Source organism: Lacerta agilis, chromosome 5 (assembly GCF_009819535.1).
Source record: "Lacerta agilis isolate rLacAgi1 chromosome 5, rLacAgi1.pri, whole genome shotgun sequence".
Classification (NCBI taxonomy): domain Eukaryota; kingdom Metazoa; phylum Chordata; class Lepidosauria; order Squamata; family Lacertidae; genus Lacerta; species Lacerta agilis.
The window spans coordinates 51,935,632-51,952,963 of record NC_046316.1 but is presented as its reverse complement, the minus strand read 5'-3'; the positions used below and the strand labels follow the sequence as shown (position 1 = coordinate 51,952,963).

General features: G+C 40.4%; 1 protein-coding gene across 1 annotated transcript in view; it reads right to left on the bottom strand.

Annotated features, from left to right (window-relative positions):
- Positions 1–362: 362 nt before the first annotated feature.
- STN1 (STN1 subunit of CST complex) overlaps positions 363–17,332 on the bottom strand; it is a 36,392-nt gene continuing 19,422 nt past the window's right edge. The window contains exons 4-10 of the mRNA XM_033149739.1: positions 15,592–15,663; positions 11,865–12,035; positions 10,749–10,860; positions 9,550–9,712; positions 2,794–2,916; positions 1,744–1,816; positions 363–877 (exon numbers count right to left, since the gene is read on the bottom strand). Coding sequence (XP_033005630.1) covers positions 720–877; positions 1,744–1,816; positions 2,794–2,916; positions 9,550–9,712; positions 10,749–10,860; positions 11,865–12,035; positions 15,592–15,663 — 872 coding nt within the window. The 3' untranslated portion in view covers positions 363–719. The remainder of the gene's footprint in view (positions 878–1,743; positions 1,817–2,793; positions 2,917–9,549; positions 9,713–10,748; positions 10,861–11,864; positions 12,036–15,591; positions 15,664–17,332) is intronic.

Here is a 17,332-nt window from a genome sequence, read left to right as displayed (position 1 = left end):
GCATAGATGAATGTGCACATTTCAATATTATGGAAGGAAAAACTGCTTTGATTTTTAATGCCAGTGCACTGTCAGCTTTTTAAAAAATCACCTCGTCCACGACTTATGCAATCAACCGCTGTGTTCTGCAGGAGGGCATCCTGCAAATACCCTAAATTAAAGCACTGAATAGCATTTAGTAATTATTGAGATAATCATGGAATCCAGGTTAAAAGTAAACTGGAAGTAGTAACAAATCTAATTAAAACAAGGATTCAGAAGACACAGTACTTGTTGTATCTCAAGAGATGACCTAAATTAATGTACCACAAATTATGTAGATCAAACTAGGAGTGTGGAAGGGGGTATATTATTGGAGAGTGTGGTTAATTTATTCTGATGCCTGTTTCTCAAGTATTTCCTTGAATTCACACTGCTCACCTTTTTAAGCAGCTCCTGTTTATTAAGACTATAAGGTATGAATGCAAAGTTTGTTTTGTCTTCCATCCAGCCACAAGAGGGCATTCACAACATCACTGTTTAAAGAGGTCCCTGTGTTTAGTATCTTGAATACTAGAGACAGACTGAGCACTTCTGAAACATAGAGAGAAACTAAATGAATAGGAATTTTATGATACAGCATCTTCTAGGAATTCCAGCCAAGTTTTTGGTATTGAAGTATTTGTACTACTCATGCCCACGGTACAGAGTTTGGCTCTAGAAGTCCACAGCATCTTGTCTTAAAAGACAGTATAGTATCCTTCCATGGTAGTGACCACGTCACTGTTGGTCTCCATCCAGTCCAGTAGGCAATGGATCACAGCTTTGGAAACAAAAGGGCTGTAGCTCTGCTGAATACAACTGAGGATGTAATTGAGATGGCAGCCCTTTTCAGCATCTACAGATGTAAAGCAGAAGTGGAATGGTAAATGGGTGGACAATTGTTCTATTATTTATATAGATGGGAGACTGGATTTCAGTAGCAAGAGTGAAGCTGCCCCTATGGGCAGGTGGCAGACTTTGGATAAAAGCTTTGAGATAACTTGCCCAGGTGCTGGCTCAGAAACACACCACCACCATTGCCAATGCCATATTTCTTTCTGCAGGTGCCATACCTGAAGGTATTTCCACAAAACTGGCAGATCGTTTCTAAAAGGTTCACTATGCTGAATGAGAACTGACATGAACCAAAAGCATGAAACTTATGTCATTACAGATACCAGGAAGGGGGATTAGAACATTACAAGTTATTCGTTCTGTGCTGGAACAAACTGTAGTCAGTTCCACTTTCCTGTGGCAGTTATTTTGCAAATACATATCTAACTGGGTACATTCCAGAATAGTTAGAATGGGAGGGTGGTGGTGATGAGAGACCCTTAATTATTCTAGCTGGATTAATCTCCTTTAGTACTTCTTTGTTCAGGTTTCTTCCCATAAGGGAATACAGGGTTTGTGAGAGCATGCTTGAATTCTCTAGTGTGGGAAGGCTTTCTCCTTGTCCTATGTTGTGATTTTCTTCTGGTTTGATCGATTGTATTATACTGGTATGCTGCTAGCTTTTGGACCCCAAAGTGCCCAAACTGCAGTAGCAGTAATAATAATAATAATAATAATAATAATAATAATAAGAAGAAGAAGAAGAAGAAGAAGAAGAAGAAGAAGAAGAAGAAGAAGTTGTTATTAAATTAAGTTCTCTTACTCAAATACAATTATTCCTTACTTGTACAGGCCTGTGTTTGTGGTTATTTAACTGTTCATACTTACATTTTGGCCTCTTACAATCAGCTCTGAGGACTTCAAGGGTCACTTTGTGCAATTCTTTATCTTGCTCAGTCACCTAGAGGATGCAGGAGGGATTCTTAAAATCAAAGCAATGTACATTTATATCAAAGATGAGAGCCTGGCCTACAATTAGAGACCATTGCATTTTCATGATAACAGAAAGAAACATTTCAGGGCCATTGGATAATCTGTGAGTGGAAGTCACCTAACCAGCCCTGTCAGTGGAAGCCCTGTGCAAGGACTTCCACTTATACAAGAGGGCTCCCCCTGGAACCCCCTGGAACTGGCTTGGGGGGTGTCAGGAGAACCCACAGAACGGGCACACAGTGGGAGGGGGTATTGTTCTGTTCAGCTAGAATGTTTGTGTATGTGGAATGATTGGAAGAGCACAACATTGAATTCCACCCTGTGTCTGGATTTAATATCAGCTCCCAGAAAACGCATGGAAAAAGCATTGCTGCACTCAGGTCCTGATTGTGGGCTTCCCATAAGCATCTGGTTGGCCACTATGAGAACAGGATGCTGGACTAGATGGACCTTTGGCCTGATCCAGCAGGGCTCTTCTTATATTCTTATGTAAAGAAGCATTCCGCATGCATCTGACCATAATAAAACACCTATCGCTGGCCCATTTGAAGTGGTGGCTGATGCCCATTGGAACTGGCAAGGTAGTATACAGGAAGGTCAACAGTGAGCAGATCTAGAGCCAATGACAGGCAGATCCAATCAATTATAGATTTTCCTCATCCTTTTCCACGCCGAGTTCTATAAAGACAACTCTGAGACTAAGGAAGTCAGAAAGGTGACAGCCAGCAGCATCCTCAGACTGGATGTCAAAGAAAGAAGGCTGACAGGTGGGTCTAGCTGAGGGGACACTGAGTTTGGTGGGGCAGTGCCCCATTTGCTGTAACAGACCAGCCCATTTGTATGTAGAGTTAGCATGCTAGTGGCATGCTTCACATATTAAGCTTATGTAAATGAGACAGGACATGCTTTACCTACAGACCACCGTTCATATAAAGAGATACTTACAAAATACATATCCTTGGGATTTTTTGATTTCTGGAAAAGAACTCCCTCTTTTTGCAACACCTTTATTGCTTCCGTGAAAGAGTCTCTAATCAGTTTGGAGCAGGGACCAGGTTTGGAATCTGTCTGAACAATAAAAAGACAAAAAGAGAGGCATATTTGGATAAGGGGAAAAGGAGAGGCATGGAAGTCAAATGCACTTTTAGGTTATTTGGGTTATTTCCTTCAAACAGCAGCAGAAAACTGTTGAGATTAAAATGGCTGAAACAAACCTTACTCTCAGCTACTGAAAGGAGCTGCTGCCAAAGTCATTACCTCATGACACACCAATCCATTTTTAATAAGAAAAGGGAAATGAACTAAAGGATCTGCAAGTGGAAGGAGCAGAGTCTGATAATTACTTGCTTTGGTCTAGAGCATCAATCCTGTCTGAAGATAAGGCCTAATTAAGAACACACTCTGCATGAGCTGACAGAAGGCTCAGCTTGGATAGCTCTTGAAAGAGAATTGCTAATGGCAAACTTCTTAAAACTGACAGAAAAAGCAGAAGAAATGGGTGTCAGCTTGAAAAGTACAAGCAATGAGCTACTGAAGAAAACCTATGTTTTATTAACCTTACTCCTTGCCTTACAGGCAGCACTAGCACTCCTGTGCTTGCTTGCACCTCAGCCCAAAGAACTATGATTTGGATGACTATAGATTAAGTTTTCCTATTTTGTTAAGTCTTCATTGCACTGCTCTGGTTCGCCAGAAGCGGCTTAGTCATGCTGGCCCCATGACCCGGAAGCTGTACGCTGGCTCCCTCGGCCAGTAAAGCGAGATGAGCGCCGCAACCCAGAGTCGTCCACGTCTGAACCTAATGGTCAGGGGTCCCTTTACCTTTACCGTATCAGTATGTTGAGTTTTATTTACAATTAACCAAAGATCTCAGAATAGTCTATATCCCTGCCTTCTCTCTTTGCAATCACCCTGTGATGTAGCATTAGATACACAAGACAGAAAAGCAGCTCAGTGTCACCCTGTAAGCTTTATGGCTGAATGGGTTTAAACCTAGATCTCCCTAGATTAAATCCAACACACTTGATCTGCATTGGATTTGATCCAGGTAGATCTAGGTTGAAATCTATTCAGTATGGCCACAGAAGACAACAGTGGAGTGCTTTCTTTGTTATATGTGGTGATCTACAAAGAGATCTGATCAGGGGGAAAGCATCAGGAAGTAAACCTGCAGCGAGGATGGGTGTAGGAAATTCAGATAGGTCATATACAAAAGAAATTGTAAAACAAAGGAAGTCTATCTGGCCACAGAGGTTTTTTGTTTTGTTTTGTTTTGTTTTGTTTTTTGCTTCTTTAAAGTGCAACTCTATTGTACTCTGCATAAAATCCAGGAAGATCCTTGGGACCAAACTATAGTGCATGATGAGGTTACTGGCTGGGAAGACCAAATTTTGCAACATATGGTACCTCCTCCCCCTCCCTAGATGGAGGAGTCCAACTTGTTTCCTCTAATACTGCATTTTGCTTTAGAGGCACAGGGATGGCTTGTGAACCTTTGCCATTTCCTACCTTGTACAAAAGCACCTGCTGCTGCTCTAAATTCTTTTCAGCACAGATTGCTCACAGATCCTATCTTTTGCTCTTCACATTGTTTGTGGGCTGTGGCTTTTCATCAGGGATCACTGAAATTCTTAACCATAAATGTGTTCATAATGCCAATAAATGCAATGTACACATTAAGTGACACTGGGTTCCATGAGGGAAAACCTGATGCAAGTGTTACATAAACTTTATTACCAACAGTCCCAAATCACTCCTCCTCCGATTCTCCAAAAGCTCTACTACCTTTACCACTGCCCTTTCCCTTCCCTAGAATAGTCCAGGATCTTTGGAGACCCATTTCTCTTCAGTGCAATTTGCTTTATGATACTACATCAATTCCCCTCTGGTGCAACTAAGTGCCAGAATGCAGAGTTGAAAGCTCAGATGTGCATTGCTAATCTTCAAAATTAATGTTGATGAGCATGGAAACTCCTGAGCAATCAGCCTGTAAGAAAAATACCAGTTTATTCCCCTGATTGTTGACAAGCACTTCTAATTCTTTCTATGAACAGGATTCTGCAGCTTCTCCAAGCAACTCAATACAATGCCCATCTGCTTGCTTAGCAAGGAAGTTTCTCTATTCTATTCTAAAACCTGCTTTCCTGTGATTTAAAGCTCACTTCCTCATCTGTGGCAGTAGAGAATAATTGCTTTTCTAAACATTTGAAGATTGCATTTAAAGATTGCAGTTAAGCCAAACCTTCACTTCATTCATCTTTTCTTGAGAATAAAATGACTCAGGATTATTCAATGGTTTTTCCTTTTTTTAAAAAACAAACAAACCAAAACCTACTCTGACCTCTGAATTTTTAATTCATTTCTTAAAAGGTGGCTAATTTAAAATGGTTACAGAATTCCAAATGTGTATTAACCAGAGAGAATGCCATGTTAACAAAACACAAAACAAATACCCCCCTGGCCTATGCAATGGGTCAACACAATAGGTTTTACAAGTGCAACACATTACTTACAAAATATTTTGCTCAAATCATTTTGATTTATGTGTTGAAAATCTGATTAGTTGGTTAAGTGTGCTTTGCTTTGAAGCTAGGCACTGCTGGGGCATACTGGAAAGTGCCAGGAGTTGTGAAGCATTTCTTCCTGCCCCCACCCCCCCCCATAAATCTGCTTTAATGTGAGTTAGTGCTAGCATGCAAGAGTGCATGCTGTCTCCCAGCTGATACTATATAAAGAAAGTAGACATGCAAAAAATAGGGATAATTCTGCTGTATTAGTGTGGCTCCAGTCTGCTGGATTTGAAACTCAACAGGAGTCCAGCTTAGTCTATTTCAGGTACATGAAGCTTATCTAAGGAGTAGCAAAGAGGCTGAAAGAGGTAGACTATCGGCAACAAATGCAGTCCAGAGGATGCAAGAGATCAGGGCAAAGACAGAAGTTCTGCCTCTACATGAACTGAACTTAAAGTTCTTAGAGGACAGAAACAGACCAATTCCAGAAATTCAAATTAGAAACTATGTAGACTATTACCTGACCTGAGGATTTTCATAATTAAATTTTTTCATTTGATCCTTACTCTGTAGCCTTATTTTATTCACTAGCAATGTGTTATACCACTTTATGCCTCTTGACAAACATAGGGGGGGGGGGAGATGTTAATCTGGCAATCTAATAGTGTGATTCTATGCTTCTTTACTCAGAAGCATGTACTGTACTTTGTAGTTAAATTTAAAAAAATTCCAGGTAAATGCATATATACTGGAACACAGGTTACAATGTATTTTGTTTGAGAGCGTCCCCAACTTAAGGCTTGGAGTAATTCAGGGTCCCACTGACAAAAAGAAAATAGTAATAAAAAATGTAATGACTGTAAAAATATCTGAGCACAGGGTAACGGGCAAAAGAATGAAAAGACTTCATGCTAAATGTGTGTCCGTGCGGTCTTTGAAATGACAAACATAATAGGGGATACATAAAGTGAAAGGTCAAAATTACAGATTTGAAAAGGTCAAAATTACAGATTTGAAAAGGTCAAAATTACAGATAAAGTTAGAAGATATGCTGCTGCCTGCAATTTGATACCCAGTAGAATGGAAATACATAACAGAACTCTGCAGAATGCCACTGCTGCTCATCGCAGGAAATTGCACATAGAATATGATAAGAAAGTGGTTATGCACTTCTATTCAGGAAATGACAGAACTAAAAAAGACATACACTTCAGGAAATGACAGAACTGAAAAATTCTTCAAGCTGGAGCTATTTTACCAAGCATCCAAGCCTGCAGCATCCCAGGGTTTCCAGATAAATATTTATGAATACACTGAATTGAATTACACATTGAATTACACATTCAATATGACAGCTGAAATGGATGCATAATTAGATTGACATGGGTTGAGAAGAGTCATATAATTATAAAAATCTAACACTATCTAGTGCTGTAAAAAAAAAATCAGTAATTTTGTAACAGAAACTTCAATAAAGAAACTTGTCAGAATGATGCCAAAAGGTGTAAGCAACTATACTACTCTGAGGTATGGGTGACTCTTCAGAGAATGGATTGCAACTCCCATCAGTCCCAGTCAATATGCCTAATATTAATGGATAATGAAAGCTTCAGGCCAGCAATGTTTGATGAGCTACAGGTTTCTTGCCTCTGCTCTAAAGAAAGACTCTCAAATCAGATAATCAGCCAAGAGGAAGATGGCCACAGGAATCATCATATCAGGTGCAAGACCAACATATTTTTTTTTTCAAATGAAGCAACTGGTAGGGAATATCCTTCTAAAATGATGAATGAGTTCCCCATGCTTATTGTTTTTAAATTTTATGTAAAGGGCTAGTTTAAGATCTGATTGGATCAACTTTCTACCAGAGTAAATGTGGCTCTGCCTGGTGTGCTGGGGAGGGGATAAGGAAAAACAGAAACAAAGTTTTTAAAAATGTAAATATATGGGGGGTGCTCAGAGAAAGAGGGAGGATATTATTCACAATTTTACCAATGGGTAGCTGAAGCTGAGAAATGCGACTTACTAAAATCCCACAGTAAGTGTAAGGGTTCTGCCTGCTGTGGTTCCTTGCGAGTAAAGAGGCTCGACTCAGGTCCTGTATATTTACAGGTTTTATTAGGCAGATATGTATAGTGAAGAGCTCAAAAGTCCATGACCAGCTTAATCACTTTCAGATCCCGGAAGTGGCACTTTTCTGGAGCGCCCCCAACATAAGAACTTGGGCACCCCTAGTCTCCTCCTTCCCTCCTTACGTTTCACACCCCTGCGTTATTGGGGTGACGGAACTGTCGTTGCTCCCTCTTGGCTGGATCTGCTGAGGGGGCGTTGGGTCTCTGAAGCACCCCCCAGACCTCTCTCCGCTGGGCTGCTTCCGCTGAGGGGGCATTGGGTCTCTGAAGCACCCCCCAGCCCTCTCTACACTGGGCTGCTTTCCTTCCTGTTGCTCCCGCTGGAAAACCCCCTGCTATCCCCGCAGTGCTGTGGCTCTCCATCCCTTGACAGCCCCTATACCGCCCCGCTGGGCGCTGACTGTTCCCTGACAGTAGGTGTTCAACTGAGCTGTGATTTCAGCCCAGGACTACTCCAACACATTATCAAGAGATTATACTAACTCTGTTATGATTACTTCATATACTGAGTTGGGGAAGTCAAAGGGGACTGGACGCAGTTGAAGCAACGCTATTGCTTTGTGTGACCATAGTAACCCAGAGCCTACTGAGCAGAATAACTTGGAATAGCCTTCAGCTTTTACCAGAATTGCTTATTATGGCAGTTGGCTTGTGAAGCCTATTTTTTCTCTGCTGTTTGGTACTTTTTGTATTATATTCCTGTGCCACAGACCAGCAGGGTTCTTGTTCAAATCCAGGCCTATTGCTTTATTAAAATTCAATGACAAGCATTTCTTTTATGAAAACAAGTGGTTGCCAGGAAGCAACCACCAGGAAGGAGGCCACAGAACCCACTATGAATGGGAGGTAGGTTTGTTGTTACTGTACAGTTTTGGAAGGATTAAAATATCCTCCTATAGAGCTGGGAATTTAAAGCACATCCTTAACTAAATACATAGCTAGACACAAAAGGGAAGCTAGGGGGGGAAATCACCTCAGTTTCCATTGTACTGAAAGCGGAAAATAGTAAGGCAAAGTCTGAAGTTAAAGAGCGATAGATTTCCATACTGACATTCAGTTTTAATTGTAATGCTAAAGAAAGGATTTTTAAATTATATATATTCAGCCCAGATTCTCAGCAAACATAGCTATACGTAACATTATAAGCACTGAAGTTATGCAAATTTGTACCAGGTGGGCATCTGGCTCATTACCCTATTCTCTGCATGCTAAGAATCTTTTTACAGGTGGGTAGCCGTGTTGGTCTGCCATAGTCAAAACAAAATCGAAAATTCTTTCTAGTAGCACCTTAGAGACCAACTGAGTTGCATGCACACGAAAGCTCATACCAGGAACAAACTCAGTTGGTCTCTAAGGTGCTACTAGAAAGAATTTTCGATTTTGTTAAGAATCTTTTATAAACAAATTCCTATTTAACCAGAAGCACAGAGACAGACAGAAATGTTTTGCTATTGAAAAGCAGTCCAAATCTCAAACAAGCCCTTGCTTTATGTATAACTCTGATTCCAATTAGAGTTTGGGACTTTGAATCTCCTAAAAAAAATGACCCAGACCCAAAGTTTGCTCTGAACAGGGTGAAATGTCTTACAAGTAGAATGTATAATACAGAGCAGATGTCAGCATACTCTTTATAATTTTCTACAGAAGGGCCAACCTTTTTAATATGTTGGGCCTCATTTATCTTACCCTTGATTAAGTTCAGAACCATCCAGTCCTGTCACTCAACTGATCCATTATCTTCAAGAGACCTCCCAAGCTCCATTATAGCTACCTACACAGTTATGAAAGTAGTAAGTTAATAGCAGTGGCAAGTCTCAAACTTTACTTTGCTTTATAGCTTTTTCGTTTTGATCTGTCTTACTTTTATTACCATCAAAAACAGTATATAAACTAACATGCTATTAGGCTACCATGCCATTAACTGCAGAAGGTTTTGTTTTCTCAAACTAGCAGCTATTACACAGTCCAGTGTTTAGTTCAATATTATCATTAAACACTCTTGCTTGACCTAAGCTACCCCACAAATGCACTCAGCTCCCTACAAAGCCACCTTTACTCACTTGCTCAGCAGTTCTTGGTCCATCCTCCTTGACCAGGGATACTAAAGCCTCCACAGTTTCCAGCTCCTGCTGATAGAAACTCTGGATCTTGTTCTTCAATAGGAAGTCTCTTATTTTTTTGCTCAGTTCAGTGATGGAGCCCAACATGTACGCTGCACCTTGGCTATCAGCAGAAAATAAATTTAAAATGGAGAGCGAAAATAAGGCCTCCTACAACTAGATACTTACTTAGTTTAAATGGCACCCAACTAAATTTTCAGTAGTGCTGAACACACTGTCACTATTAGGTCAAGCCTACAATAGCCCAGACTTATGAGCTGGTGTAGGAGAAATTTCACAGAAATCAGAAATGTAACTGGCTTCTATGATCCACACAAAGCTTTACGATCTGGATGACATGTATGCATGATCACTGCGTAAGTGTTTGGAGTGGCGTTTGCACTAGATCTTACTGTGTGGCATCTATTCTGTGCTATGGTGTGGCACTAGGGTTACAAGAAGAAGAAGAAGAAGAAGAAGAAGAAGAAGAAGAAGAAGAAGAAGAAGAAGAAGAGTTTTGATTTGATATCCCACTTTTCACTACCCAAAGGAGTTTCAAAGCGGCTAACATTCTCCTTTCCTTTCCTCCCCCACAACAAACACTCTGTGAGGTGAGTGGGGCTGAGAGACTTCAAAGAAGTGTGACTAGCCCAAGGTCACCCAGCAGCTGCATGTGGAGGAGCGGAGACACGAACCCGGTTCCCCAGATTACGAGTATACCACTCTTAACCACTACACCACACTGGCTCTACACCACACTACTACAGCCATCTCTCCACTTGCGTATGATTAGCATGGGCACTCCTGCTAACACACACACTGACAACAGTGCTGAAAGTCGGCAGGGACAGAATGGTGCAAGCCCCACTTGTGCCCATCCCAGTGACGCACATGGCAGCTTAGAACGGAACCCCCACATAAGGGGGGATTCTCCCGTACATGAATCTGACTGTCTCATTCTATGGCTCTACCTATTCTAGACATATCATCCTTCCATCTTCTTCTTGTTCTTGCCTTTGAACTTGCCCCATTTTCATGACTTCCCCACCATACAAATTCAGTTTTCATAGAAAACCAGTAACTCTGTTTTATATCCTACTCTTGATGCAAAGCCTACACTCCTGAATCACCAGCATCTCCTATATAGATCTCTCACTGACCTTTGTGCCTCTTCTTGCAACTGGAACGGCTGATCATAAATCTCTCTGTACAGACGGGGGAGTTCCAGCATCCTTGAAATCAGAACTTCACACATAGGGTCATCAACTTTATCTGAAAAGAAATAAGGAAGGCACAAAAAAGCAAACAGATTCAAACTTGAGTCGCTAGTTGCATTTCATTTATTTATTAGTTATTTACAGCCCACCTTCCAAGATAATGGTTGTTTTATCTGATGTTAATAATAATAATTTATTTCTTGCATCCATCCCATCTGCCTGGGTTGCCCCAGTCACTCTGGGCGGCTTCCAACAAAATATAAAGGAACACAACAAAACATTAAATATCACTTGCCTTCAGATGTCTATGAAAAGTCATATGATTGTTTATCTCTCTGACATCTGACGGGATGGTATTCCACAAGGCAGGGGCAACTAAAGTGGTACTTTGGGTTAAGAACTTAATTCGTTCTGGAGGTCTGTTCTTAACCTGAAACTGTCCCATTGCCGCTGCCGCGTGATTTCTGTTCTCACCCTGAAGCAAAGTTCTTAACCCGAGGTACTATTTCTGGGTTAGCGGAGTCTATAACCTGAAGTGTCTGTAACCTGAAGCATCTCTAACCCAAGGTATCACTGTACTGAGAAGGCCATCTGCCTGGTTCCCTGCAACTTTACTTCTCACAGTGAGGGGAACTGCCAGAAAACCCTCGGAGCTGGATCTCAGTTTCCAGGCTGAGTAAATCTCAGATTATTCACAACTTCTGAGTATCAGATCTACTGTATATCCTATTTGGAATTTAGCAGGTTTGTCGTTCTATAGAAGGACAGAGAGAGGCCACACTACATCTGCATGTGAGTATCTGGAACTAGGTTTGGAGGATGGCTTTTAGAAAGCTGAGAAGCCTAGCTTTAAAAAAAAACACAACATCCATATGCTGCACAGAGTCATACACAGCAGCTCTCAACAAGGGGTATGAATCAGAGACACAAAGTGGCCTTGATACAACAGGAAAAAAGCCTGGGCGCAGCTTAAATAAACTGTAAGTCGCACAGGTTACAATTATGGGAGCTTTAAAGGTCAGGATAAAAATGCATACTGCTGAATGAGTAACTACTCACAGTACATGGAGGCCTTTATTTCTCGCTGCTGTCTGAAGATCTGAATGCAACCACGGACTCTAATAGTATCACCAATTTCCAGTTTCGTTTTTTGGCAAATTGCTACTTGGAGCTTTCTTATTTGTTCAACTAGATCCAAGCCACTTGAGGTACTAGGATGAGGTCTAAAATCTGTGGGGAAAGAAACATTCACTACATTTGGAATGGAAAAGCACAGTAGATTTTCCCAAATATCATGACGGATGTCGTCCAATATACCATGCATGTTAAAAGACCACTTCATAGGCAATATTACAGCTGCCAACACACACTGTCTTCTCCCCTTAGAAACTGCCATCCTCCAAAAAATTAGTTGTGTAGATTAAGCACAATTAATGGAAGAAAAAACAGCAATTGGAGAGATGGGGGGGGGGATAAAAGAAGACACTGTAATTCTGCTTGACCAGCCTTCCCAAACCTGGTGCCCTCTAAATGTTGTTGGGGCTTCAATGATTCCCTAATTCTGGCCATGCTGACTGGGGCTGATGGGAGTTGTAGTCTAACAATACCTGGAAGGCACCAGGCTGGGGAAAGCTCCTCTTCACTAAGATGGTGACTCAACAGAACGAGACATCATTAATATATATATTCATTATTCAAACAGAAGTAGAAAGCAGTATTTTTGTCAGACTTGCTTCCTGAAATGTTAACCTCTTTTAAAAGTACGAATGTGTGTTAGGTTTGCTGTGAAATGTTCCTTTTAATTTTACCAGCTGTAATAATGCATCTCCTTCCTCACAGAGAAACCATGTATATGTAATATCCAACACTGTCCTTAAACATTTAATGCACCTGATGAACATAACTTTGTTCATGCCACAAAACACTAGCCTACAACAGACAAACAGTGCTAATCTTCTGAAGTTCAAAACTGAACAAAAAAGGCGTTGCTAGGGAGGGAGAAGGCCCTTGGTTACCGCGCGTTGCTGCTGCTCCGCGGTTGGAGGGGACGGGGAAAGGATGGTGGCGACCCCGCAGGTAACCATGGAGGGAGAACTTCGTAATATAATCGTCTTCAATGCTTCTAAAAAGGAAATTTTTACTATGAACAATGGTTATAGGATTCTACAAAAAAAGCTTCGAAGCAACTGGAAGATACAGAGTTTAAAAGATGAAATAACTTCAGAGAAGCTGACCGGAGTAAAACTCTGGATTACATCAGGACCTAGAGAAAAGTTCACAGCTGCTGAAGTAACAATGACAAGTAACCCAGTAAAGTCTGATGAAAATAGAAAAAAACGTAAAAAGGAAGAAAAGAATGAATCTTCAGAAAATCCACAAATGTCTTCTTTTGAGAAAATGGATTTGTCTCTTTCTGAAAGCTCCCAGGCAGTTCTCAAATCTGAAGTTCTAGAAGAAGTTTTGAATGATACAAGCAAAGAAATAAATATTCTCTTATCAAAATATGTTCATATTTTAAGTGAGAGAGCAGCAATGGATGCCTCATATGTAGAGGAGCTTGGAGGAATTCTGAAAGAAGCTGCTTCTATAGAATATCACTTGAGATTGAAATGGGAGAATCTAAAGCACAGGTTTGCCGCAATGACAGGCCCTCTACAACAGTGTTTTTCAACCTTTTTTGGGCAAAGGCACACTTGTTTCATGAAAAAAATCACGAGGCACACCACCATTAGAAAATGTTAAAAAAATTAACTCTGTGCCTATATTGACTATATATAAAGTAATTTCCCACGGCACACCAGGCAACATCTCGCGGCACACTAGTGTGCCGCGGAACAGTGGTTGAAAAACACTGCTCTACAAAGCGAAAATGGATTATCTAGCAAATAATCTTTATTCAAAGGCATGGGCTGCATGTTTAGAGTTCTGTATCTGCTGAACACTAATATATAATTGAAATACCCTTTTATCTATCTGGATGCTTGATGCACATACTTGTATTGTATACTGTTTTCATGCAAGTTATGACTGCATTGCCTGTAAAAAATATCTCTGTCATGAGGATAGAATCTCTGCCATGCATGTCTACCTGTCTGTTCTTTGTGACCTCCATTCATGACCTCCAGTCCTTACTACACATCACTTACTCATATCTTTCTGTAACTGCATTTCTCCTCACAATGAATTCTGTAAATTCAAATGTATGTGGCATTGGCAGTGTGGATATTTTCCTCTAAGGACTTATTATGAGCAACCCTGTTTTTAATGTTTAAAATTTGTGAACTCACATGCTTATTAAATAGATATTCACTGAACAAAAAAAAAACTGAACAAAAAAGTAAACCCAAGTTCAAAATAAAAAGCAAACCTCACCAGCAAACCTCACTCTTAATAAAAAGGAAACTTAATATCATTAGAAGTAAAACAAAAGCTGCCTCTTTGAGCCTGCCAAGATACAAATGCACTTTGACAGAACTTCAAGTTTATTGGCTCACCAATAAGTTTTTGATCCAGGGCAGCATAAACTTTAATTGCAGCCATCTGGAAAAGTTGTCTGCTGTGAACAAATTCTCAGGGGGGGGAAAGCAGGCTACTAAATATTCTGTGTTCCTTTTCTGGACTTGAATTCTTCTTATATTTTAGAGCTAAGCCAATACAGAAAAGAAGGTGACTTCTTCGTTAAATATCAGTTTTTCCTGGCATAACTGAGCAGCTTTTTCCAGACAGATAGCCATTTTAAACTGGGACATCACACACAACTAAGAATCTTGCGGCACCTTAAAAATTATTTAATTATGCCATAATGAGCTTGTCCGTGTTTAAGGTGCGTCAAGAATTGAGCAGAGCTTAAAGTTTCAGGGTTCTTAGCTATCATTTGGATTTAGTGTTGACAATCTGACCTCAACTGTATATTAATAAAGGTTTTCCCCAGCTACCGGTACTTTTAGAGCATCAATAGACAAGGAAAGGCCTGGAACATTTATTTAACATTATTCTCTGCACCCTGAAAGCAATATACTACTGCATATTTTTAATTATGCAGTAGTAATGACTGAGGCAGTAGGGAGTGAACCAAGAATAAAACAAGCAAAGCCCAGCAACTGAGTTCAAAACAGCTGATTCCCAAGATGAAGTCTCTAGGTGACTATATGCTAGTACATTTTTTAAAAAATCTATTTTTCGTGGCCTGTTTACTCTTCAACTCACTGAAATAGGGAGGTGGGAAGCAAAGAGGAAGGGACATAATTCTGGCTATGTTATGTGGCAGGTATCTGTGGGTAAGAAGGAAAAAGTCATCTGCACTGAAACATGGGAAACATGAGACATTCACATTTTTAAAATAAACTGTTCAGAATAGGATATAAGATGTGTAAAAGAAAATAATAATATATCTGCAAATCAAAAGATATGCAAAATGTTAAGAGGCTATCTTGAATTCAACAAGCTAACGGATCTCAGATCATTTAGCTCTAATCGGAAAACACTCCTTTAATTTAGCTCTAATTGGAAAACGTCACTTTTTAAACAAAATGGAAAAGTTGCATTGGGAACTACAGTAAGAAGGCTCTTCAAGCCAAGTGTCCTGAACAGAAACAACAGAACCATCTGTTATGAATGAATGGACCTCAGCACTGCTCTTTTATCAAGTCACAGTAAAACAATATAAAAATGAACAGGGAAATGGTGCAAACACCTGAAAATAACCCTCACTAATAAAGTATAGAATATATATTAATACATATTCTGAAAAAGCTAAAAGGAAAGCAGATATGAGGTGGAAAGTTACCTGACAAAGATTTCTGCTGTGCCAAAGGGTTTTTCCAGCAGGTGCAGCTTATAACTCCTGTGCCGTCATCCACTAGACAGTAGGATAGCAATTTTAATCAGTTTGGTGGGAGTTTATAGAACACACACCACAAACATTTTTGTTCAGCAACAGTCTTTTTGTTTGTACCAGAGAAGCAAAATCTTTCTCAAAGCTCTCCCATCCATTTTACCTGTGCCAATTTCCTGCTGCAGCAAATCAACAGACTAAATGTGACTGACAAACTAATTAAAAGTCAAAAACACATTTTCTGAAATTCTGCCCTACAGCAATTTTTTCCCTAGTGGTGTTGAGGGAATAGTCTGGATAGTGAAAAGATGGAGATGAGGGTCAAAGACAGACAGACTATCTGGGACTAAGCTGGGTTATGGGAGTGTGAAGGAAAGAGGAAAATGACTGTTCCATGGACTACTGTTGTAGAGGCTGGACAAGCTACCTTCCCTATCTCTATACTAGATTAACGGTATTGGCAATCTATCTTAATGATATATAAAGAGACAGGTTTTTATTTTTAAACAGTGTCTTCTTCACTCCCAACCCTTTCTATACCATTGTCTGCAGAAATGCATATGCTATGTACATGACCTTTCCTGAAATATCTAACATTTGTCTCCTGAAATTGATATAAGGGCAAGAATGCTTGCTATTTGATACATACACTGTTGACCAGCACAACTTCTAGTATTAGCTGCAGCTTGAACTGAGATCACAAAGGGAGAATGAATGAGAGCAGAAAAGGCCTTAGATATCCTCACAGTGAGTTGTCAACTTTTGGTGCCAGATATTCACAAGGAACTGGTCACTCGTAATTTCTATCCAAGCACCTCTGCCACATTTGGGAGACTTCTAGCATTATTGACCTACATTCTTGTCCTTTTCCTTTTAAGTCCTTTCAGCAACAGGATACTTAGTCTGCGGGACCACTGGCCTTACTTAAAAGAGTTTAAAACAAGCAGCCCCTTTTAAGTATGTAAGTGTAAACAAATTCCCATTTTTCAGTGCAGAAACAAGACAACAATCCACATTTCTTCCTTTATGCAGCTTTGCTTTTCAAACAGGAGTGCCTCATGGCTCTCTAAACTCAAGCACGTGATCCAGCTGATGCAATACTAGCCAATTAGATCCCCAGCTGGCAGAGCCTTGCTTTTGAACTGGAAAATGCAAATGGTAGTTACGATTTATTTTGGGCGAGTCAGCCTGACTGCAGCTGAGAGGGGCAGCTTGGCAAGATGCCCAAGAATAAAATGGGAACAGTTTGAACATGAGAAGAAAGACAGCCATGGACGCAAGGAGGGTAGTCCTTCTCCTAAGTTCACTGGTGTGAACTTGGAAAGTGTTGGCGGTGAAGGGAGGGATGGCTGAGGAAAGCATAGCCTATGTCTTTGTACCAAAGAACAACTGTACAAGGCAAACATGCTAAGAACTACACAAGCATTTCTTCCCAGGAACAGAAAATTATGCACCTAGCATCCCACTCTCTGCACTGGGGCATTCAAAAGGCTATGCCATTGTTAGTATGCTCTTGGAACCCCATCTCTCTCTCTCATTACCACCATCTGTCCCGGTCAAGGCTGTGGAAGTTGTCAATGAAAGTGAACATTCCCCCTGAAGGAAGAGTTTCACAGCTTGGGGCATTCCTAAAGCGTCTTACAGGATACAGTTACAGGTGGGTAGCCGTGCTGGTCTGCCATAGTCGAAACAA